A 22,542-nucleotide genomic window follows, 5' to 3' on the forward strand; every position below is an offset into this window, starting at 1 on the left:
TGTGTGCTTTCTGTGTACGCTTAAAGTGGCTATAGTCCAATGGGATTAATTTAGAAAAATGCCTATACCTTTGTCTTTGCGTGTACAACCAGTGTCTATAGGAAGCTGTTTGCTTTTACCTCCTGGAGTTCTTAATTGCTGCTTAGGTTGTACACAGAGATGTGCCGGATGCACAATTCTACCACCTCTATCTCTAGCGTCTATACTGCTAGAGATCCTTGCAATGAAAGACGGGGAAAAGATACTTTTCTTCTGAAAGCCAACATTCTCTCTTTAGGCCTATATTAATTTCCAAAGCCATGGCAACCCTACTCTAGTGCAAAGGGCCCACTCCCAATTATTAGAAGAATGTCTCTGCAGTGCAGCTTTAAACTGGTTTTAAAGTCACATATTAATGGAATTACACCAGGAATAAATTTGGTCCTAAACGGAGCAATGTATCTCTAGTCAGCAGGAAAGGGAAAGAGGTGAAAGGTTACAAGACCTGGCTCATATGGGCTCATATGCATAACAGACTGTCACAGTCCAGGCCAGTGAATGTGTAACAGAAGGTTATACTGTGCTCGGTTAAAGGTTGTGTATTGATCTTTAAACCCGCCAATAGGTCTAGTGTTCAGCTATCCTCGTGTTTCATCTGGTCCCAACTAGTCTCCGCTCACCCCTCCACTTGGTGATGCAATGTCATTCTGTGGAACAGCACTGGGGACAGTAGGAAAGGGTCTTCCCTTTGGAAAAAGCATAAATATGCCAGCCGTCATGGTACAGTACTTCAGATACTGCAGGGGCTGAGCGGAGCTGGAGCTGAGGAAGCTATCATAAGAGGGCAAGGTGAGCCTAAGCACAAAGGCTGGTAAAGCTGTTGGCTGAATGGGTAGTTTTGCTTTGAATGCATCTATGCAGTGCTGGTGCAAGGCTCTGGACTGGCCACCTCGGAGAGTGAAATCTTTTCTTTCAGATGCAGACACAGCCTCAGTGCTCATTTGGGGGAAGTAATACTGGGACTTGGGCTGCACTGGGAAACTGTGCGGGTGGTAACAACGGTGGCCAGCAACATGTCTATGACAATCTAGGACAATATCTGTATTCTCTTCTATGAATATTAGGAGTGACAGTCTCTCTGTCCCGTTTGGCACAGAGCCCTGCCAGAACGCATAGAGTTCTTTCAAAGGAGGCTGTAGAGAGGGGTCACTAAGGAACCCAGGAAAGACTGAACAATCCCACAGACAAGACAGTCTCCCAGGGTAGGTCTACCCTGCAACTGAACACTCATGGCTGGCCTGGGTCAGCTGGCTCCGGTTTGGATTGTGGAGCTGTAAAACTGGGTTGTGGGGCTGTAAGAAAGAAACAGTGGGTACTTAGCACTCACCAGCAGCCCCATGGATCCGTGCCTCCTACCTGCAGAAAGGCCCCAATGATACGTTCCTCCCAGCATCTCCCGCCCACCCTGATCAACTGTTCGGTGATGCGCGGGAGACACTGGGGGAGAAGGGAAAGGGTGGAAGAGGTATGGCAGGAGGAGGTAGGGTAGGGCAGGGATGGAGTGGATGGGACCTACGGTGGAGTGCGGGTACCGCCTGACAACTAAGGAAGTTGGCGCCTATGCCCAGCATGTGCTTCCATTGAGTTCAATAGACCTTTTACTATTGATTTCAGTAAGGGCAGAGTCAGACCAATACTAAACCCTTTTAGAAAACCCCCACTCGTCTGGATTCCTGTGCTGTGAGGAAAAGCCATATTAACACCTCACACTCCCGAAGAAAGGAGCAAAGTAGACAGCAAGTTAATTAGCTAACCCCCCCACTTTTCCTTTTTTAAAACAGATTTCACTGACATTGTCCTTCACCATGAATCCCAGAAGGAGCCTTCTGTGTTTCTTCCTGTGCCTGAGCCCCGTAATGTGCGACCGGGTATACGTCCACCCCTTCCATTTGTTTTCCTATAACAAAAGCAGCTGTGAGAACCTGGTCAACTTGATGCAAGAAGAGAAAATGTTTGTTCCCGTTTCTATTGAGTCCCAAACCATCCCTGCCTATGAAGAGACCCTGAAAGACAAAACCAAGCTGGAAAGGCAAAGCTCAGATATCAAGGGTGACCAGAGGCTGAGCTACTTGAAAGACCTAGTGTATGTTCTTGGTATGCGCTTCTATGATGTGCTGAAGGAAACTCTGAAGGGTGAAAACATTCTCCTGTCACCTACCACTCTCTACAGGTCTTTGTTATCGTTCTACTTAGGGGCCTCCGAACAGACAGCTGATGATTTACAGAAGTTCTTGGGATTCATTCCTCCCTCCGGTGACCCGGACTGCACCTCCAAAGTGGATGGACACAAAGTCTTTTTGACCCTGAAGACCATTGAGAACCTGCCCCTCTCAAGTGGAGCTGGTGACCTACTTTTTTCCAAGCTTTCCTGCCTCTTCTCTGCTCCCAGTGTCCGTTTATCTGAATCACTTGTGAACAGCCTGGCCCCTTCTTCTGATTATTTCTATGCCCGGGCAGTTGACTTTACAAACCCAGGTCAGGCAGCAGAACTAATAGAAAACTTTGTGAAAGACAAAGATACCAGCAAAAGCAAGAATGTACTGACAAACATAGACCCTTCTACCAGCCTGCTGTTTCTGACTTACATTCAGTTAAAAGGTAAGAACGATGAGCATTAATTTGAATGATAATCTCAGGGGATAATCTCAGAGCTAATGACCTCCAGACTCATCTGTTTTTGCAACCCGGCACGTATATCCCCTCGCAACTCTGATGTCTTGGGCTTTGCTTTCTCAGGATCAAGGCTGATCACAGCAGTTAGATGGAAAACCTAGAGTACTGCAAGGTGGGACTTTCTACTACATATAGCACAGCTATTATGATTTATAATTTGCATTGTTAGTAGCTCAAGAGCCTCATTATTCCTAGTGCTGTACAAAGACATTCACTACCCAAAGAGCGTATGGTCTAAATAGATAAGACAAAGGGTGGGAGAAAGGAAGTATTACAACCCCCCGTATTACTGATTAAGTGACTTGCCCATAGTCACACAGAAAGTCTGTCTCTGAGTCATAAACTGAGTCCACATTTCATGAGTCCCATACCTGTGCCTTAGGCACAAGGTCAACCTTCTCCCCTGCTGCATATGCCATCAGTACTTCATTTACAGACAGATGGTGGAAGGCAACATCTGTAAACCAGCCACAGCATCGTTGCTGTGCATAAGGGAAACTGAGAAAAGACTGGAGGGCAATTTCTTCTGACCAGTTGTATAAAGATCCATAGGTTTGTGTCCACTATTTCCCATAAGCTGTGTGCCTATGGGAAATATTCAAATGCTGCCCAGCTGACTGGCAGACAGTCCATAGCTAGGTTTTGTGTTTCAGTTGGTGGTGCACAATTGTGCATGCCTTGGTGCACATAAAATTCTATTCCACACGGGGATGGAAAAAATCTGCAAATGGATAGAAACGATTAGAGAAAACATTGTTTGGGCCCCAGCCAATGAAACAAGCCAGCCATGCCCACTGCCAGCTTGTTCTGCATCTGTGTTGGCCCTACGCAAGGGAATATCAGAAACCTCCCTGAGCTCTACTGAAGTCAGGATTCCATTCCTGCCCATTTCACATGGTGCAGGTGGGAAGTGCTCCTGGTCCAGTCCCCTCCCCAGAAAAGAAAGCAGCATTCAGCAAAGAGAAGCAGCGTTTCACAAGACTAGGAGAACAGTCCCATCCGGGCAGTTCCATTCTGGTTACCTAGAACTCACCTTGTTGCCCTGGGTACAGCTGCACCACTGTAGCGCTTCAGGGTAGCCTCTCCCTATGCCAATGGTAAGGCTTCTCATGTCAGCATAGGTGATTCACCTCTGTGAGAGGCATCTGCGAGGTTGACAATGGAATTAGACCTACCGCTCTTTATACCAGGGCTTAGGTAAGTTTGTGTTGCTCGGGGGGGGGGGGGGGGGGGGGGGGGGGGAGATTTTTCACATCCATGGGCAACTAGCTGAGTCAACCTAACTTTTTAGGAAAAACTGGGTCTCAGTAAACTAACTTGAGATCCTCCGATGAAAGACACTGGCTCTTTGAGGCAGCAAGTTTATCACGAGACTGGTCTATAAGGATACGTCTACTCAGCAGTGGTATTTCGGAATACCTGACATTATTCCAAAATAACATACTCCGTGTCTACACTACAAGAAGTTATTTTGACATAATGTCAAAATAATGTCGAGCTGGAGGACTTCTTATTCCGACTCCTGTAACCCTCATTTCATGAGGAGTAAGGGCAGCTGGAGGAAGAGTGCTCTCTCTAGAACTTCCTGCTGTGTAGACAGAGCCAAAGGCCGAAATAAACTATTTTGACTTAAGCTACACAATTGATGTAGCTGAAGTTGCGTAGCTTATTTTGGCTTTAGCCCTGCTGTGTAGTCATGCCCTGAGGTACTCAGACAGAATTGATATTGTAAAAAGAACAGGCATGATAAGGCGAGTCTTACCTTTTAATCTTGCAGTGAGCCGGGCACAGCCAGAGGAAGCAGAATTTAACTTTAACAAAGCTATTGCTTTAGAACGCTTTCCCCTGTGTTTGAAACTCACAGGTTGATTGATTTGAGATGTCTGTTTGTCCTGTTGCTCTGCTTCACTGGTCCAGCTCTGTTTCCTCTGCTCTCTTAGGAAGATGCACATACATGCCAGGGGCTAGAGAAAAGCAATTCAGACACAGATGAAGTAGAAAATAACCATTGCTGCAGCCCATGTTTATTGTGCAGCAGATCGTGCTTGGCTCTTCTGTTTCAGAAGGAGCAGCCATATTAACCCATACTGACAAGCTCCGCATTTTCTCTCAGTAAACTCGAAAGAGGAAAATATATTAAGTTATTACATGTGGTCATAAGATATTACCCATAGTCATAGGACAGTCCAGGTGGCAGCAATCCAATTAGAAACCTGGGTTTCACTATTCTAGACCTTCAAGTTGTAACCCACTTATATAAAGATTGAGACCCTGTCATTGTGCTACAATCACCATAGTCACAAAGCAATGGTCAAGCATAGTACAGTTGCAACACATGGGCACAAGGGCCATTTCTGAAATTCTTTGCAGGTCATCCATAATTAAACCCAAAATGGATGGGGGCTGAGGAGGATAGAAAATGGTTTTCAAAATTGCAAAAATAAATAATTACAAATCAACATGGGAAGCTGGATCCTGCAGTAGCACCACTTGACAGCTGGCCTAGTCAAAAATGTTCCATCCAAACTGTTTTACAGTGGAACATGTTTCACAGAAAGTCTAAATTTTCTGCCAAAAAGTGGACATCATTGAAAAACTAAAAACAGCTGACAATATTTGGGGTGTTTTTTGACAAAAAGTCTACATTTTCCATAGAATAGAAAGCTATTTTCTGACCAGCTCTTCTAGATGGGTGCAAAAATATGTCTCTAAGTATGGAAAATACTGCTTGAAGCCTAGATGAGCAATGGTTCTTTCTCAAGGGGAGGGTGAGTGGATCAGAGTCGTCTCCGAGCTTGTCAGCGTAGAGTTTCACCATATTGCTGATACCCTCTACACCTTTCTCGCTCTGTCTCTTGGTCTTCTCACTATAGACCTCTTTCCTTTGATAAAGCAGTGATAACCCAGCACCACAACCCTCTGTGAATAAGCTGACACTTGGTAATAAAACATTTTTCAGTAGTACAGCTAATATAATCGTTTCTTATTATCTAGCACTCCCCTCCTTTCTTTCATTTTTTGTTACGAGAAAAATGTACTTGAACAGGGCTAAATTTAAATGTTTACATCTAGGAACAAAGAACACAGGACCCACTGACAGAATGAGGAATTCTATCCAGGGAAGCAGTGACTGAAAAAGATGCGGGGGTTGTGGTGGTTAATCAGCTGCACATGAGTACCCCATGCGATGCTGTGGCCAAATAGCTAATGTGATCTTTGGATGGGTAAACAGCTGAATCCTGAATAGAAGTAGCAAGGTTATTTTATCTCTATATTTAGCACTAGTGTGACTGCTGCTGGAATACTGTGTCCAGCGCTGGGGCCCACAATTCAGGAAGGGTGTTGATAATTTGGAAAGGGTTCAGAGAAGAGCCCCGAGAATGATTAAAGGATTCTAAGACAACCTGCCTTATAGTGACAGGCTCAAGGAGCTCAATTTATTCAGCTGAACAAAGAGACGGATAAAAGGTGACTTGATTACAGTGTACGCTCCTACCTGGGGAACAAATATTTTATCATGAATCTAGCTAGCCCAATTCAGACAGGAAATAAGGTGTAAATTTATAACTGCAAATAATGAATCTATAAAACAATTTACCACAGGTTGTGCTGGATTCTCCATCGCTAACAATTTTTTAAATCAAGAGGACATGGGTTTTTAAAGATATGCTTTAGGAATGATTTATAGAACAGTTGGCCAGAAGGTTAGCTGGGGAAATCCTGGTAGCTCTTTTGAAGTAAATGGAACTATGCAGATTTACAGTTACTGAAGATTTGTCCCACCAATGGGAATGAGCTTGACCCTACATGTAAAGTCAGTGGCAAAGCTGTAGGAGAGGTCAGTGATGTGGAGCCAGGCTCAAATTAACTATAGCAGCTAATACTGATATTGCAGAGGCAGCACATTGTCATAGCCACGCTGGTTTGCTTGCCAAACCAAGAACTTTTCACTGGAAGCTTTTAGCAAAATATCACCAGCAAGTGAAGTTCCTAAACTGTGTTCATTAGCAACCAAGGTCTGTGTTTAACAATCCCAATGAGAATTTCTCTCTGATCAGAGTGACGTGACCCAAAGGTAGAGTAATGTTTACTTACTAGGATCATAGGAACTGTGCTGACTCTGACAGAGGGCCCTAGAAGCTGCCTCAAAAGAAGGAACAAGAATCTGTACAGGAAGCATCTGTGAAATAACCTTCCCCCACTCCAGGAAAAATTTTCTCCTAACCCAAAAGAGAGGCTGATTTATGGTATAGTCCAAAGCATGAGGGTTTATAGCTAGGGTTGCCAGGTGTCTGGTATTCAACCGGACAGTCCTCTGTCCAGTAAAAAAATTCAGAAAATATCAGACTTCTGCAATGTCTGGTATTTTCTGCTTTTCTGGCTGGGTGCCTGATGGAAGCCTGGCAGGGGAGGGAGGTTGGGGCCACAATCAGTGCTGGGAGCCCTCAGCTCAGCTGGTTGCGTGTGGAAGCCTGGCGGGGACAGGGGGAGTGGCTGGGGAGACGGGGCCGCAATCGGTACTCCAAGTCTTTAACATCGCTTAAGCCTAGCTCTCCTGCCCATTATCGTATTCACCTTCTGCTCTATGTGGCAATTTGCCTGGTTTCCCTCAGGTAAGGCTCATTCGGAGATCAAGTAGGCTTAGCACCAGACTTTCCAGACCTCAGAACAAGGCACTTTTTGATACTGGGTTCCCTCACAATTCTGTTTATAGTATAGTATAGGGCCTAAGAACCCTGTGTCAAATTTATCCTCATTTGAACACAGACAAAGATAGCAACTGAGGCAGTGACATTACCTAAACACATGCATATAAAGGAGAGTTAAGAAAAATGTGTTCTCCTTTGTAGAACTGCTTAAATATTGCTAAGCGATAAGTACAGTAAAACTCCAGTGGTCGGGCACTCCTGATGGTCCGGCACCATCTGGAACCCAGAAGTGCTCTGGGCAGCCAGACAATTGGAGCTACTCTGCTCCTGGTTTCTCCAATTCAGCCTTTGCTGAAACTGACCAGCGGCTGACTCGGGGAAGCCGTGGGCAGAGCAGCTGGGGTGCTGCCAGGCTAGTCCCGCAGCACCGAGGGGCGCATCCCCCCACTCCACCCCAGATCCCTCATAGCGCCCCCTTCTGATAGTCCGGCATATTTGATAATCCAGCACCCCCTGGGTCCTAAACGTGCCAGATTATCGGATATTTACTGTAGCTGCAGAGGCAGAATAATACAAGCATTCAGTAGGGAAATTATTTATTTTATTATGATGAAAAGAATAAGCCCAAATAGCTCTTTGGACAAATTTAATTACTAGATTTGAGAGCTCTTAATCTACATCAAATTAAACAATTTCATGGCCTTTAACATTTGGTTTGGAAGTTTCAAGACAACTACAGCACTTATTTTTCAGCAAACCAGAGAGAATTTCAAAAGCATTTAAAATGGTACAGTATTCTCTAAAGAATTACCAGCTCAAAGTATAATTATTCATAAAAAGAAAGGTGATAAGGTTTTAGCTTCTTAACATGAGGGAGAGTTTTAATATTGACCCGGCTATAGAAGGAAAAATAATGATCAATATTAATCCAACAACAACTAACGTTATAACTATATTTTACATTGTACAAATAGGGTTGCCAAGTGTCCAGTTTTTGCTTGGACAGTTTGGTATTTTGGCCTTGCGTCTGGTAAAAAATCCAGAGAATACCGGACACGTAAAATGTCCAGTATTTTCTGTTTTCCTCAGAGGGCTAGCCGGCGTCATCTGCGAGGGTGAGGGGGGGGGGGGGGGAACAAGGAGTGCGGTAATATATATTTTTTTTAATTTCTTTTTTTTTTTTGCTCAACCAATTTTTCCCTGCCTGTTCAGGATTTTTCCCTGCCTGTGAAGGTATCTGGCAACCCTATTTATAACCCTTCCAAAATGCCTTAAAAACATATTGACTACAGATTGGACCTCCCTGGTTCAGCACCCACGGGTCCCGAATGAGGAAATTTGCCAGACTCTATGGCTATGTCTACACTTTTTTGCAGAAGAGGATATGCAAATGGTGCACTCATTTGCATATCTTCTTCCAGTTCTTTTAGAGGTTTTGCTGCTAAAAAGCACCGTGTAGACGTGGCCATTTGTCAGAAGAAAACCCTCTCTCGCAAGATCCCTTATTCCTCAAAAATCAAGGTTTACAGGATCTTGCAAAAGGTTTTTTTCCCAACAAATGGCCACGTCTACACGGGGCTTTTTAGCAGCAAAACCTCTTCCGCAAAATGAATCGGAAGAAGATATGCAAATGAACATACCATTTGCATATCCTCTTCTGCAAAAAATACGCAGTGTAGACACAGCCTAGGGGAGGTCCCCTGCCATTGCCCCTCTAGTCTGCTGCCCCTCCCTTCTGCTGGCTCCATTTCCACCCCGACTGGTCCTCCCTGCCTCTAGCCTGCCAGCTCTGGCTGGGCTTGCCAGACACTGGCCCCCATTGCCAGCTGCAGCTCCACTGCCACCAGCCTCAGCAGGGCTCCCAGCTGCCAGCCCCACTGCCACTAGGCTCCCATTCCCAACGGGCTCCCAGCCACCAGCCCTCCTGCTATTAGGCCTCTCTGGTCCAGGAACATCTGTGGTCCTGCCAGATCATGGATGTTGCTGGATCAGAGAGTCCCAGTTTAGGGCGGCACAATCTGTATTGCAATGCTGTATAAGCTTGTTTTCCATATAAATGTCCAATTTGTTATTGAATACTGCTTTAGTCTTGGCTGCTAATATCACGTATCAATGAGTTTCACAGACTATATTTTTACCCTGTACAAAAAAAATATTTCCTTTTATCAATTTTAAATTAGCTTTCTTTTAATTTCAGTTTATGTCCCCTTATTCTTATACTATACAAAGAGGTGAATAGCCGTGGACAATATTGTATCAATGTGTAAATGTCTTTTTAATAACAATAGCACACTGCTGAATGATCGCAGTAGTCCCAGTAATAGTCAGATGGTTCTTTTCGATATGGTGCATAGGTGCCTTTGCTAAGCCCAGCCTGTCCAGCAACACAGCGTGGTCACTTATATAATTAAACAATTTTGGCACATACGTCTCATACGCAGGGTCACGTTTGTGTTTTCAAAAGTAAACAGACTCTTGTAACGATTAATTAGGGATAATACATAAATAAATTAGACCTCCTCCCCTCCCCCCTTTCTCTTTCCCAATCTGGTTTTCAGCCAATGTGAAGAAAGCCTCCCAACTGAAAGAGCTTCAAGAGTTCTGGGTTGATTCAAGCACAAAGATCTTGGTGCCTATGATGTCGGCAACCGGAATGTTTCCGTATAAGAGGGATGACAACAAGAATTATTCAGTAATCAGAGTTCCTGTCAGTGAGAATGCTTTGCTCGTGCTGGTACAGCCCGTCAACAGCAATGACCTGAACCAGATAGAATTGGAGCTTTCCTTGTATCCATCTTCTACTTGGCTGCAAAATCTGTCACCAAGGTATATTTAAATGGGCAGACAATGTCACACGAGACTATAGGCATTACTAAAACAGAAGAAGCCAGTGGCCCGTGGCTAGCTAGTTTCTTCTCTCTGTGGCCAGATCCGTCCAAGGAACACATAGCAGACCATGGGAAACATACGTCAATGCACCTTGTTGTGCAGCATGGTTATACCAGCAGTCCCTAGAGGAAGATCAGTTGTCTAGAAACACTTATATTTAGCCTCTCTCACATGCAGTTATATGTTCTCAAGTCACAAACTTTCACCCTTGTTTTGTCCCCTCCTCTTACCTGTGGATAACAAGGATTCTGGGGCTAAGTCCTGTCTCCACTAAAGTCACTTGGAGTTTTACTTCAATGGAGCCAGGATTTTACCCGTGGTATTTTGCCTTTTCCCAACAAACAAACAAAAGTTGCTCTAAAACAGCTAAAACAGGCCTCACCATTGGGACTAGTCATGTTTAAACATTTACCTAAATGCTTTATTATATGGGGGCCATATTACATCATCACTCCACTCATTAGACTGGCAAGTTACCCCTCACAAACAATACACACAGCTTCCACCGGTCTGTGACACAGAAAATGGATTATTCTTATATGCTTAGGTGCGCAACACCCCCCCGCTTAGCTTTCACTGGTTTTAAAATCCAACATCACTTTATGGATTTCTCCCTCCCCCAAACATATTGGTGGAACAATAATCTCTTTTTTAAATATATTTTCCACAGATATATTAAACTATCTTTGCCAGAGTTAACAATAGAAAGCACATATGATCTTCAGGAACTGCTCACAAAAATGAACTTGTCTACCCTGCTGGGGAAGAACGCAAATCTCAATAAAATAAGTGATGCCAGTCTTGCTGTTGGAAAGGTACAGTACATGCTATGCCATGCGAGTTAAGAAACACCTTCACCCATGTAACTTGTTCAACCAAATGTATGTAAATCAGCTAAAACCACAATACTACCAACAGCAAGGACAGTGCTGGTGGGGGCGGGGAAAGGGGTGTCCTGACAGGCCATGAATAACCCTCAGGCTGAAGTGTGATTGCACTAGCGATTCAGACATCATCACTACCCCCAGCAGGGTTAACAGCCTGGCCAGGCCCAGGGCTCGGCTCTGCACCTGCCCCAGAAGAGGTGGGGCCTCGGGCAGAAGGGGCGGAGCTGGGGCTAGGTAGAGTGTCACAGCTCCCCCAGGCAGCTCTCAGTGCTGCTCGGAGTGTGCCATGTGGCACTGCAGCAGCGATTTAAAAGCCCGGAGGCTCTGGTTGCCACTGCTAACAGTAGCTGCAGCCGTTGGGTGTTCCAGGCCCTTTTGTATTGCCAGGCCCCTGGGCAATTCCCTTCCCCATCAGCAGTCCTGGCTACTACATGCATTACAGTAGCGCCACAGTCAGAGAGTCAGGTCTGAGGTTCTGTTGCACAAGGCACTGTACAGAAATAGAGGAAGGCATGGGCCCTGCCAATTATAAATAATTGAATAGCACGCCAAGCTTGTCAATGAGCAGGAGCATGATTTGACAATGTATTACGCTATGAATAGCTCAGCAAGTTCAAACTGGAACCTCCATAGCTGAGGGTTAGGCTGTTCAGTCCTCTTCCTGGATATGCCAAAGCAATACATTCCACCCGACCCCTTCCCGCACATGGGCACAGGAGCTGCAACCTTTCCTGAAACCCACCTCTGGAACACGGACAGACTAGACCAGTGTTTCTCAACCTTTGGGGGCTGGCAACCCCCCTTGAACTTGCCCAAGCCCCACTGCCCAGGACAGAGGCATGTAACTTAGCTTTGAGGCCCCCAGATTCACTTGCATATTTGCTTTTCAGGTTATAAATAAGGCCCTTTTCAAACTGAAGAACTCGGGAGCAGAAGAGCTCTTAGAAGAAAATGGAGACTCACTGCCCCTGGAAATACAGCTGAACAAACCGTTCCTTCTAGCAGTTTATGAGAAGAATTCGAAAGCCATGATTTTACTTGGCAGAGTGACAAACCCACTGAATGGTGTTTAAAACCAAAGGCTGAGGAGCAGAAAGGATGGTGTGGAAGGGAGGGTAAATGGATAGGAAAACTTTCCATTCTTCCAGTCCCCTTTTCCTTCCACTGTCTTTGTTATCCTGTTGAGCAGCTGTAGTTAGCTTTGAAATGAAGCAGATGGTATTTCAAATACAAGTTTTAAAATATAACAAAATGCAAGTGATAATTGTGTATTTTTCTCCCAATTAGTCATCCACTGAGAGGGAGGAAAACCCTTTGTTTGTTAGGAACATGATGATGGCAGCGTGAACTTTTTATGGCATGAATAGCTACATCACAAGCTGCAGTGTGAAGTTTGACTGCTTAGCAAAACTGGTGTTTCATTGCAGAGAGGTTAAGAAGGGATAGCTTCAGCTCTTACATGTTTGAAAAGTTGGGTGGTGATGTGGAAGCATCACAGATCATATTGAAGAAGTAATATTAAGACTATATCATGTGAGCATGCTTTTTGGATGTTTCTCCCTCCCTCCCCCACACAATCCAAATAGAAAATAAAATATATTTGCAAAGGTACTGGGATGCTAAAATAAGGTTGGTTTGCACTGATGAATTGAAAGAGCAATGTTATTACATACACCTCTTTAAAAAAAACCTGAACTTTTCTAGTGGAAACATAAGGCTTTCTAAACCATAAATCATTAGACATTTACACTAAGAGCCATTTATTACACACATTTACAACAATGCCCTTAATGAAAAAGTACTACTATTTAGGGTCCAACTTTGTAATTCTTAATTCTCATTGAGTAGTTCTTGTTTAAGCACATAGTCCTAGTGGAAGTAATTTGGACTTGCAGCATGAGTCAGTAGCACTACATGAGTGTCAAGGTTGCAGAACCAAGCTGCTAAGGTTCAACCAGTCAAGTTAATGACCTTTGTTGGGGTCTAACAGGAGTTTAATTAGACCCCCAAAAGTTTAATTAGATTGTAAATTTGTGGAGGATGAAAACTGGGACCCACAGAAGTGAATGTCATCATTTCAAAGGAGCCAAGATTTTACCCCTTGTCTTGAAGACCTGTCTGTAAAGCACATAGTGCACACTACAGATAATGATAAAATGTTCCCGAATGCAACCTTTTACACATCCTAATGGATAAAGAGTAATTAATACAGCCAAATCTGGGAAGTCTAGATATGTATTAGATTATGCAGTGTGTATTCCAGAAGACACTAAGATTTAAATGCTGCGCTTGCACTGTATATAAATCAAAAATATTAAATATATTAAAAAATATTAAAAATCTGAATATTAAATATTCAGAGTAGGAAAAATTCACAAATAAAACATTTACAAATGGCTATCAGTACTATAGTGGAGTTAATGTACAGTTTGTAATAGGATCCCTAATTCATTCCCACTTTTGAAATTTCCTGTAGGTCTTACATTTGCTTTACGTCTTACATTCATGTTTTACAACAGACATTAAGCTGCAACGTAGCACACCATGTGCACATGGGCATATCTGCCAGTGTAATAGAAGCAACTGCCAAACTTTCAGAAATCTGGTATTGATTTGAAAACCTGTCTCTTATGTTCATCAAGAGGCTTCATTTTCGTGGTGCTCCTTGTGTTCCTGATTGTATTATCCTGCATATGCGCCACCGTTAGCAAACAGCTTTCCTAGCTGTGGTGTTAGGCAGTTCAGCAAGAAACCACTATCCACAAGGAATTCCATATTGCCTGACCACCCTGCCCAGGTAATGAAAGCGAGAGCACTTAGCAGAATGGGAGATGCATGTAGCAGTAGATGCTTAGTGAGAAGAAAAGGAGAGCATAGAATCATAGAACTGGAAGAGACCTCAGAAGGTCGTCAAGTCCAGCCCCCTGCTCTAGGCAGGACCAATTCCAACTAAATCAACCCGGCCAGGGCTTTGTCAAGCCGAGACTTAAACACCTCTAGGGATGGAGACTCCACTACTTCCCTAGGTAACCCATTCCAGTGCTTCACCACCCTCCTAGTGAAATAGTTTTTTCCTAATATCCAACCTGGACCTCTCCCGCCACAACTTGAGACCATTGCTCCTTGTTCTGCCATCTGTCACTACTGAGAACAGCCTCTCTCCATCCTCTTTGGAACCTCCCTTCAGGAAGTTGAAGGCTGCTATCAAATCCCCCCTCACTCATCGCTTCTGCAGACTAAACAGACCCAAGTCCCTCAGCCTCTCCTCGTAGGTCATATGCTCCAGCCCCCTAATCATTTTGGTTACCCTCCGCTGGACCCTCTCCAATGCGTCCACATCCTTTTTGTAGTGGGGGGCCCAGAACTGGACACAATACTCCAGATGCGGCCTCACCAAAGCCGAATAAAGGGGAATGATGACATCTCTGGATCTGCTGGCAATGCTCCTCTTAATGCAACCTAATATGCCATTAGCCTTCTTGGCTACAAGGGCACACTGTTGACTCAAATCCAGCTTCTCATCCACTGTAATCCCCAGGTCCTTTTCTGCAGAACTACTACTTAACCGGTTGGTCCCCAGCTTGTAACTATGCTTGGGATTCTTCTGTCCCAAGTGCAGGACTCTACACTTGTCCTTGTTGAACCTCATCAGATTTCTTGTGGCCCAATCCTCCAATTTGTCTAAGTCACTCTGGACCCTATCTCTGCCCTTAAGGGTATCTACCTCTCCCCCCAGCTTAGTGTCATCCGCAAACTTGCTGAGGGTGCAATCCATCCCCTCATCCAGATCATTATTAAAGATATTGAACAAAACCGGTCCTATAACCGAACCTTGGGGCACTCCGCTAGAAACCGACCGCCATCGTGACATCGAGCCATTGATCACTACCCGCTGGGCCCGGCCTTCTAGCCATCTTTCTATCCATCTTACCGTCCATTTATCCAATCCACAATCCCTTAACTTGCTGGCAAGAATATGTGGGAGACCGTATCAAAAGCCTTGCTAAAGTCAAGGTATATAACATCCACTGACTTCCCCATGTCCACCGAGCCAGTTACCTCATCATAGAAGCTAATCAGATTGGTCAGGCACGACTTGCCCTTTGTGAATCCATGCTGACTATTCCTAATCACTTTCCTCTCATCCAAGTGCCTCAATATGGATTCCTTAAGGATCCCTTCCATGATTTTTCCAGGAACCGAGGTAAGACTGACCAGCCTATAGTTCCCTGGATCATCCTTCTTCCCTTTTTTGAAGATGGGCACTACGTTTGCCTTTTTCTAGTCATCCGGGATTTCTCCCAATCTCCATGACTTTTCAAAGATAATAGCCAAAGGCTCCACAATGACATTTGCCAACTCCCTCAGTACCCTCGGATGCACTAAGTCCGGACCCATGGATTTATGTACGTTTAGCTTTTCTAAATAGTTCCTAACCTGTTCTTTACCCACCACGGGCTGTCCATCTTCATCCCATCTTGGTCACTTGGCGCAGAAGTCCAGGAGCCGACCTTGTCCGTGAATACAGAGGCAAAGAAAGCATTGAGTACTTCAGCTTTCCCCACATCATCTGTCACTAGGTTACCTCCTTCATCCATTAGGGGCCGCACACCCTCTCTGATCACCTTCTTCTTGTTAACATGCCTGTAGAAGCCTTTCTTGTTATCCTTCACATCCTTAGCCAGTCGCAATTCCATTTGTGCTTTTGCCTTCCTGATAACCCGCCGGCATTCTCGAGCTATACCTTTAAACTCCTCCCTGGTCATTTGTCCAAGTTTCCACTCTTTGTAAGCTTCCTTTTTGTGCTTAAGTTCACCAAGGATTTCTCCCGTAAGCCAGTCCGGTCTCCTACCATGTTTGCCTCTCTTGCTACGTGTCGGGATGGTTTCTTTCTGTGCCTTCAATAAGGCTTCTTTAAAATACTGCCAGCTGTCCTGGACTCCTTTCCCCTTCATGTTAACATTCCAGGAGATTCTGCCCATCAGATCTCGGAGGGAGTCAAAATCTGCTTTTCTGAAGTCCAAGGTGTGTATTTTACTACTCTCTTTTCTTCCTTTGGTCAGGATCCTGAAATCTACCATCTCATGATCACTGCTTCCCAGGTTGTCACCCACCTCCACTTCCCCTATTAGTTCCTCCCTGTTTGTGAGCAGAAGCACGTGCACATGTAGCACGTGCAAGTCTGGATACACTTCTACAGGCAAGGATGAGTGGATTATGAATAACAGTAAGGATTAGGAAGGAGTAAATGCTGGCAGAAGCACTACAGCTTTGTGAGGATGAGATGTTTACATGGCATTTAAAGACTCAGTGACTATGTAAAAATGCACTGTACTCCATTTCCCCCCTTGTCCGCTGTAAGTTTTAAAAGTTTACTACCTTTTACTCTCCATCACCCCACAGAGTCAATAAAGCCACAAGAGAGAAAGACCATCTCTCCCCCCCCCCCCCCCACCTCAGGCTCATGCACAACCAGAACTAAGTTCCAGAGGCAGAATTTTAGTACTGATGATGATGATGTGCAAGCCAGGAAGAACCCAGATTGATTTTTTTATGCGCAAGGGTGAATCTGCAAAGCTGGCATTTAGAGAAGGCTCTCTAAACTGAGTGTATTTGTGCAGGACTTATAGAGAGAATGAATATGGAATCCTATAATCCTATTTTACAGTGCACTAGAAAAGCATCACGTTTTAGATCTGCCATTTCTCAACAAAACTAACATTTTGTTTAAAAAATGGGCATTAAGTGTTTCTATTATTTCCAAGCACATTCTTTATCTATAGTTGCCCAGGACACTGCCACAAGTGCTGTCAAATTTAATAACTTTTGATAGAAAAAACAGGACTATTAAATTCTTCAAAGCCTTTTGATTAGTACAATAATGACTTACTCTTTGGGAAGTCCAGGCTTCTCAGCTGAAGTCTGTGACTCTGTAGTAGTCCACAAAATGAAATACAGGTTGAGGCTCTGTTCTGGCTCTGTCTGGTCCTGCATTTTAGGTATCTGGATGTCCACTTATCAGTGTGGCCAAGTTTCTCACAGTCCCATAAAGTTTGTTTACAGCCTCCAGTCCTGGCACTCAAGTGTTCTGTGCTGTTATTTAGTTCTAATTTACCCATGTCTTCTAAGAGCCCAGTAAGCAGTAGAAGTTTTGGTAATGCTGATGGACAATATTGACCTCCCATGGTTCAGCAAATTCTCTGGTTTGGCAATGGTCCCAAAGGTGCTGAACTAGAGAGGTTCATCCTGTACTCAGCAAACACTGCAGTGGCAGATAGGGGATATAGCAGAGAAGGGAGAAGAATCTCTAAGAATGGTCCACTGAGCTAGTTGACTAACTTAATATAATAATGTTGATGTAAGCTATTTTCTATTTAACACAAAACCATCTATCTTCTCATCTGAAGATGTGGTGATTGATGGAAGAGGGGAATGAGAACACAGTACACTCAGCTGAGAGCATCTGGCTACGGAATAAACTCTTGGAGATCAGAAGAATCCAGATTTCAACCAACCTTTAGAAAAATACTATAAAACTTTAACAACGCTCTTCATAACCCATAACATTCACAGCAAATTCCCCTTGCACTAATAGAAAATCCTATCTCAAGCAGACTTTTTTGTAAACTAAAAAGGGAGAAGAGCCAGACTTCAAAAAGTCCATTAAGACCTTTGATATTATGCATCTACTGTGTACAGCAAAGTGCTCAGTTGCTAGGAATAGCCAGTTGTGCAAAAATCTATAATAGGACTAGAGGTAGGGTATAGAATCTGGATCTTACATAGACATGTTCCCTGAAAAAGCCAATGAGTTTTTGCAGGCAGTAAACACACCATCATCAAAATATTTATTGTAGAGACAAGATGAATTCTCCTGTTCTACTTTTTGGAAAGTGTACCTTGTTAAACAGCTTTCAAAGAGAGGACCACTTCATCTCTCATCTGGTGCATTGTAAGAGGTGACTGCAAATTTCCTCTCATCTCACCAAAAGGTATTGAAATGCCACTCTTCCTTTCGTTAGCAAAAACAGAACAGCCTATGGCTGCTGGTGTAGAAAACTATGATGTAAATATACATTTGTGTAACAGCCAGGAGAACCTTTGTATCCTTACTGTAGGGGGGCTGCTTCCCCTTCCATTTAAAGTTGGCTTGGGCAGAAAAGGAATTTAACTTGGTGTACAAAGGAGTTTGGTGGTCCTCGGAGAAATAAAGAACCTTGTGGTTCAGAGACAAAGGTTTGACAAACGAAGTACAATATACTCCATCTGCACCCAGTGGCACAAACAGGCTTTGGTTCCCCTAATCTAAAAAAAAATATGGCCTTCTTTTAGAGCTCCAACGAAAGCATGATTCCTGTCTTTCCTGAATTGCTGCTGAGTGCAATTTAAATTTCAATCAAAAGCTACTAGTCACATAAGATTTTCCATTATTTTATTGAAACTGAGACACTAATATTGTGTACAGATGTGGTCTTCTCATCTCAAAAAAGATATTTTGGCCTTGGAAAAGGTTCAGAAAAGGGTAACTAAAATGATTAGGGGTTTGGAACAGGTCCCATATGAAGAGAGGCTAAAGTGACTGGGACTTTTCAGTTTGGAAAAGAGTAGACTGAGGGGGGATATCATAGAGGTATATAAAATCATGAGTGGTGTGGAGAAGGTGAATAAAGAAAAGTTACTCATTAGTTCCCGTAATATAAGGACTAGAGGACACCAAATGAAATTAATGGGTAGGTTTAAATTAATAAGCGAAAGTTCTTCTTCACATAGCGCATAGTCAACCTGTGAAACTCCAGAGGAGGCTGTGAAGGCTAGACCAGTAACAGAGTTTAAAGAGAAGCTAGATAAATTCATGGAGGTTAGGTCCATAAAAGGCTATTAGCCAGGGGGTGGAATGGTGTCCCTGGCCTCTGTTTGTCAGAGGCTGGAGATGGATTGCATGAGACAAATTGCTTGATTATTGTCTTCGGTCCACCCCCTCCGGGGCACTTGGCACTGGCCACTGTCAGAAGACAGGATACTGGGCTAGATGGACCTTTGGTTTGACCCAGTATGACCATTCTTATCTTATTGTAAATCTAAAAAATGCAGTTCAGATTCTATCAAATTTCATTTAAAAGATTAATTCTCAACAGGTGACAAAATTCTTACTCTAAACCAGTGCGGTTGCCAGATGGTTTCAACAAAAATACTGAACATCCCTTTCCCCCTGAAAAAAAACACTGGGGAAAAAATTCTGTTGGGGGGGGGGAGAAGCAGGGAAAGGGGGAGACCAAAGTTGTTGAGCAAAAAAAAAAAAGACCCCAAGAGTTAAGCAAATAAATGAAAACAGCGTTACAACAGGCAGCCATCTTTTTCTTTTGGTCAAGCCACAAGGTAGCTTCCCTGCGGTACTAAGTAAGCAGGGGGGCCGGGAGCAGGGGGCTGGGCTGAGTTCCTGAGTGTTTGTAGAGTTGCCAGGTGTCTGGGATTTTCGCCTTCTGGCCGGGAAAAAACCCCAGAAAATACCGGACATTTCAAGTGTCCAGTATTTTCTGAATTTTTTTAACGGGCAGGAGGCAAAAATACCGGACTGTCCAGGTCAAAACTGGACACCTGGCAACCCTAGTCGAAGGTGTGCCACAGAGAACAGAATTCAAATTGGCCACCCTAAAAGGGGCAGGTGACCTTTTATTTATTTATTTATTTTTTTGCTTACCTCCCCCCCCCCTCGATCTTTTTTTTTTTTTTTGCTCAACAAAAAAATCCCCGGTGTTCCTCAAAAAAAAATTGTTTGGTGTTCCTTGGTCTTAAAAAGTTTAAGAAACATTGCTGTAAACTGTATACATTGCCAAAATAAGTTCCAATGTGTTCTTTTGTTCAGTCAGGATGTCACATGCTGTATTTGAAACTCAGTGGGAAGGTGACAGCGATAGCTTGAGAACAGCAACATTCGAAGTGCATTTTATCAAGAAGCTTGGAAGAGGATTCAGTTATAGTTGAGGAAAATGACAAGTCTAGCAAACAGTTATGCACAGTCTGCATTAATCCCACAACCCAGCTTTAGTGCAGTCCGCATTAAACCAATAACCCAGGCATTGCAACAAGACCTTAACCAAAGCAGTAAAAGTGCTGACTTAAGGTATCAGTCTGCTTCTGAGAACAAGTACATAGTGGGTTCCACACAGTGCTATCTGTCCCTTTTGATAATATTCAGTGCATCACATCTTTGTAAACCAAACTACTGTTCCTACCACTGTACAAAGCTCTGTTCTCTATCTCCTTTTACATTAAAATAAAACTGGACCTAGATAGGGCTTCAGGGCATACCCAAAGCTTTAAGAACCTTGAGAAAAATCAAAGCTTTTCATAGTATATTTTAATATAATACCCTCTCGAATTAATAGCTTCTCACAAAAACTAGACACTAAAACTACCCAGACATGGCATGAAACACCACGGGGCCTACCTTAGCCCTGCTGTCCCACTGATCAGGAACAGCCAAAAATAAGCATTGCCCACTTGGAGCCTTCACTCTGATCTCCATACTCCCAACATCCTGCCACAGCTCTGAGCCCCTCTTCTACCCAAATTCCTTCCTGGAGCCTGCACTCTGAACCTCTCCATGCACCCCAACTCCCTCTCAGAGCTCAGATCCCTGAGCCCACTCCTGTACTTCTCTTTGGTCCCAGACCACTGTCACCTCCTGCACCCCAAATCCCTCATCTCCAACCCCACCCCAGAACCCACACTCCCAGCTGGAACCTTCACCCCCTTCCACATCCCAATTCCCTGCCGCAACCCAGAGCTCCTCTACATCCTAAATCCCTCATTTCTGTCCCAACCCCTCCACCCACCAGGCCAGAGCCTTCACCCTCTTCCACACCCCAACCTCCTGACCCACCCAGCTCAGTCATAGTGTGTGAGGGTGTAGGAGAGGGTGTAGGAGAATGAGTGATGGCAGGAGTGGGGGGCAGGACCTTAGAGAAGGAGAGGGGCAGGTGGGTTCTGTTGTGTGTGATCAGAAAGTTGGCAACCCTATGAGTAAGTTACTTTCAGCCTACCTATAGTCTATCTGTGCAACTAACCAGTCGTCACTTCCCATTTTAAAATTTTACAGTGTAGTGTTGCTAAGCACTATTAACATTGCTTGAGTTTCATCCCAGGTGTAGTTTTGTTTTTGGTGGCTAGAATGATCCATAGCATGTAAAATGCTTTAGGGTCCCTTCAGGATGAGAAGTGTCATAAAATAAGCTCTGAGCAAAATTCAGCTAAAGGGACAATAAAAGTGTTTCATTCTTTCATAGTACTCAACAAGGTCCAACTCATCACCTCTTTGCAAAACAAACCACTGTTCCTACCACTGTACAAAACCCCGTCGTGATACACAGTTGTGATAATTTTGCAAACAACAAGAAAAGAGTTATCATTCATTTACCTGGCATTGCTTGGGTCCTTAACTCAATCTTTTTTGTTTTTCTTCATTTAAACCACTGCTGTGAGGTGGGGCTGGGTGAAGGGTTCAATATGCAGGCTGCCCCAGAGACAGAACTACCTCTTTCTCCACAACAATTTTTGGCCAGGTGAGAAGCACCTCTTGCCATGGCCATTGCAGCTCCAACAAATACATGTGAGGGAGGGTTGCATCAGGGGCGGCCCGTGCGTATAGGCCAACTCAGCCGTCGTCTAGGGCGCTGCATTTAACGGGGCGCCCAATGATGACGTCACGCCATTGAGGGCTGTGGAGGCAGGGGCGCCAATCGTGGATTCCGCCTGGGGCGCCAGCTGCCCTCTGTGCTCCCCAGCCAGATCGAGGAATGGAGTCAACCGTGCACTCTCCCCTTCCTCTGTGACAAAGGAGAACAGTCAGCAACGTTTCCATACGAATGGGACCTGCAGCCCCACTTCGCCCTCCCTAAAGGGCACCTCAGTGGGTAGGAGGCTCAGGGCTGGAAGTGTGCACACTCCCAGCCAGCCCCTTTCACCCGCCAGGTGATTCTGTTTCTTTTCTGTATATAGTTTAATGTGTCCCCGTATGCATGGAGGGGAGGGAGCAAAGGGGAGGGAAGAGAAGTTTCAGCTCCTTCCCACCTCCACCCCTCGAACAACGAAACTGTGATGTTGCTTTAAGTGATGATAAGAGAGGAATCTGCATACCAAATTTGGTAGTCCTAAAGCTCTTACCGTTTGGAGGAGTTCTTGAGCAAATGGAAGGACAGACAGACTCACTCACAGCCAATCACTCTCAAATACATAGTAGATTAGTTTTAGAAGTCAGAAAGTATCCACAAAGACTGGCACATAGGACCACCATTTGAAAATTAAGTTTGAACGCGACGCATAATTTAAACATTATGATTAAAACACCCTAAGCGGATGAAGTCCACTGCACCATTCCTTCTCCCACTCAATGATACAGTTAGGAA

At 44.3% G+C, this 22,542-nt stretch overlaps 1 protein-coding gene across 1 annotated transcript; it reads left to right on the forward strand.

The window, feature by feature from the left end:
- The first annotated feature begins 653 nt into the window (after nucleotides 1-653).
- AGT (angiotensinogen) lies at nucleotides 654-12,765 on the forward strand. Its single transcript, XM_025184076.3, has 5 exons — nucleotides 654-828; nucleotides 1,821-2,637; nucleotides 9,920-10,187; nucleotides 10,921-11,065; nucleotides 12,028-12,765. The coding sequence occupies exons 2-5, from the start codon at nucleotides 1,845-1,847 to the stop codon at nucleotides 12,208-12,210; spliced, it is 1,389 nt and encodes a 462-aa protein (XP_025039861.3). The 5' UTR covers nucleotides 654-828; nucleotides 1,821-1,844; the 3' UTR covers nucleotides 12,211-12,765.
- The last annotated feature ends 9,777 nt before the right edge of the window (nucleotides 12,766-22,542 follow it).

Source organism: Pelodiscus sinensis, chromosome 3, assembly GCF_052426305.1.
Source record: "Pelodiscus sinensis isolate ZL-2025 chromosome 3, ASM5242630v1, whole genome shotgun sequence".
Lineage (NCBI taxonomy): Eukaryota > Metazoa > Chordata > Testudines > Trionychidae > Pelodiscus > Pelodiscus sinensis.

Excerpts from the sequence above, each read along its gene's own strand:
- AGT (XM_025184076.3), top strand. The coding sequence starts at position 1,845 with ATGAATCCCAGAAGGAGCCTTCTGTGTTTCTTCCTGTGCCTGAGCCCC. Across the intron at positions 2,638-9,919 it reads GACTTACATTCAGTTAAAAG|CCAATGTGAAGAAAGCCTCC; the intron begins GTAAGAACGATG and ends TCTGGTTTTCAG. Across the intron at positions 10,188-10,920 it reads CTGCAAAATCTGTCACCAAG|ATATATTAAACTATCTTTGC; the intron begins GTATATTTAAAT and ends TATTTTCCACAG.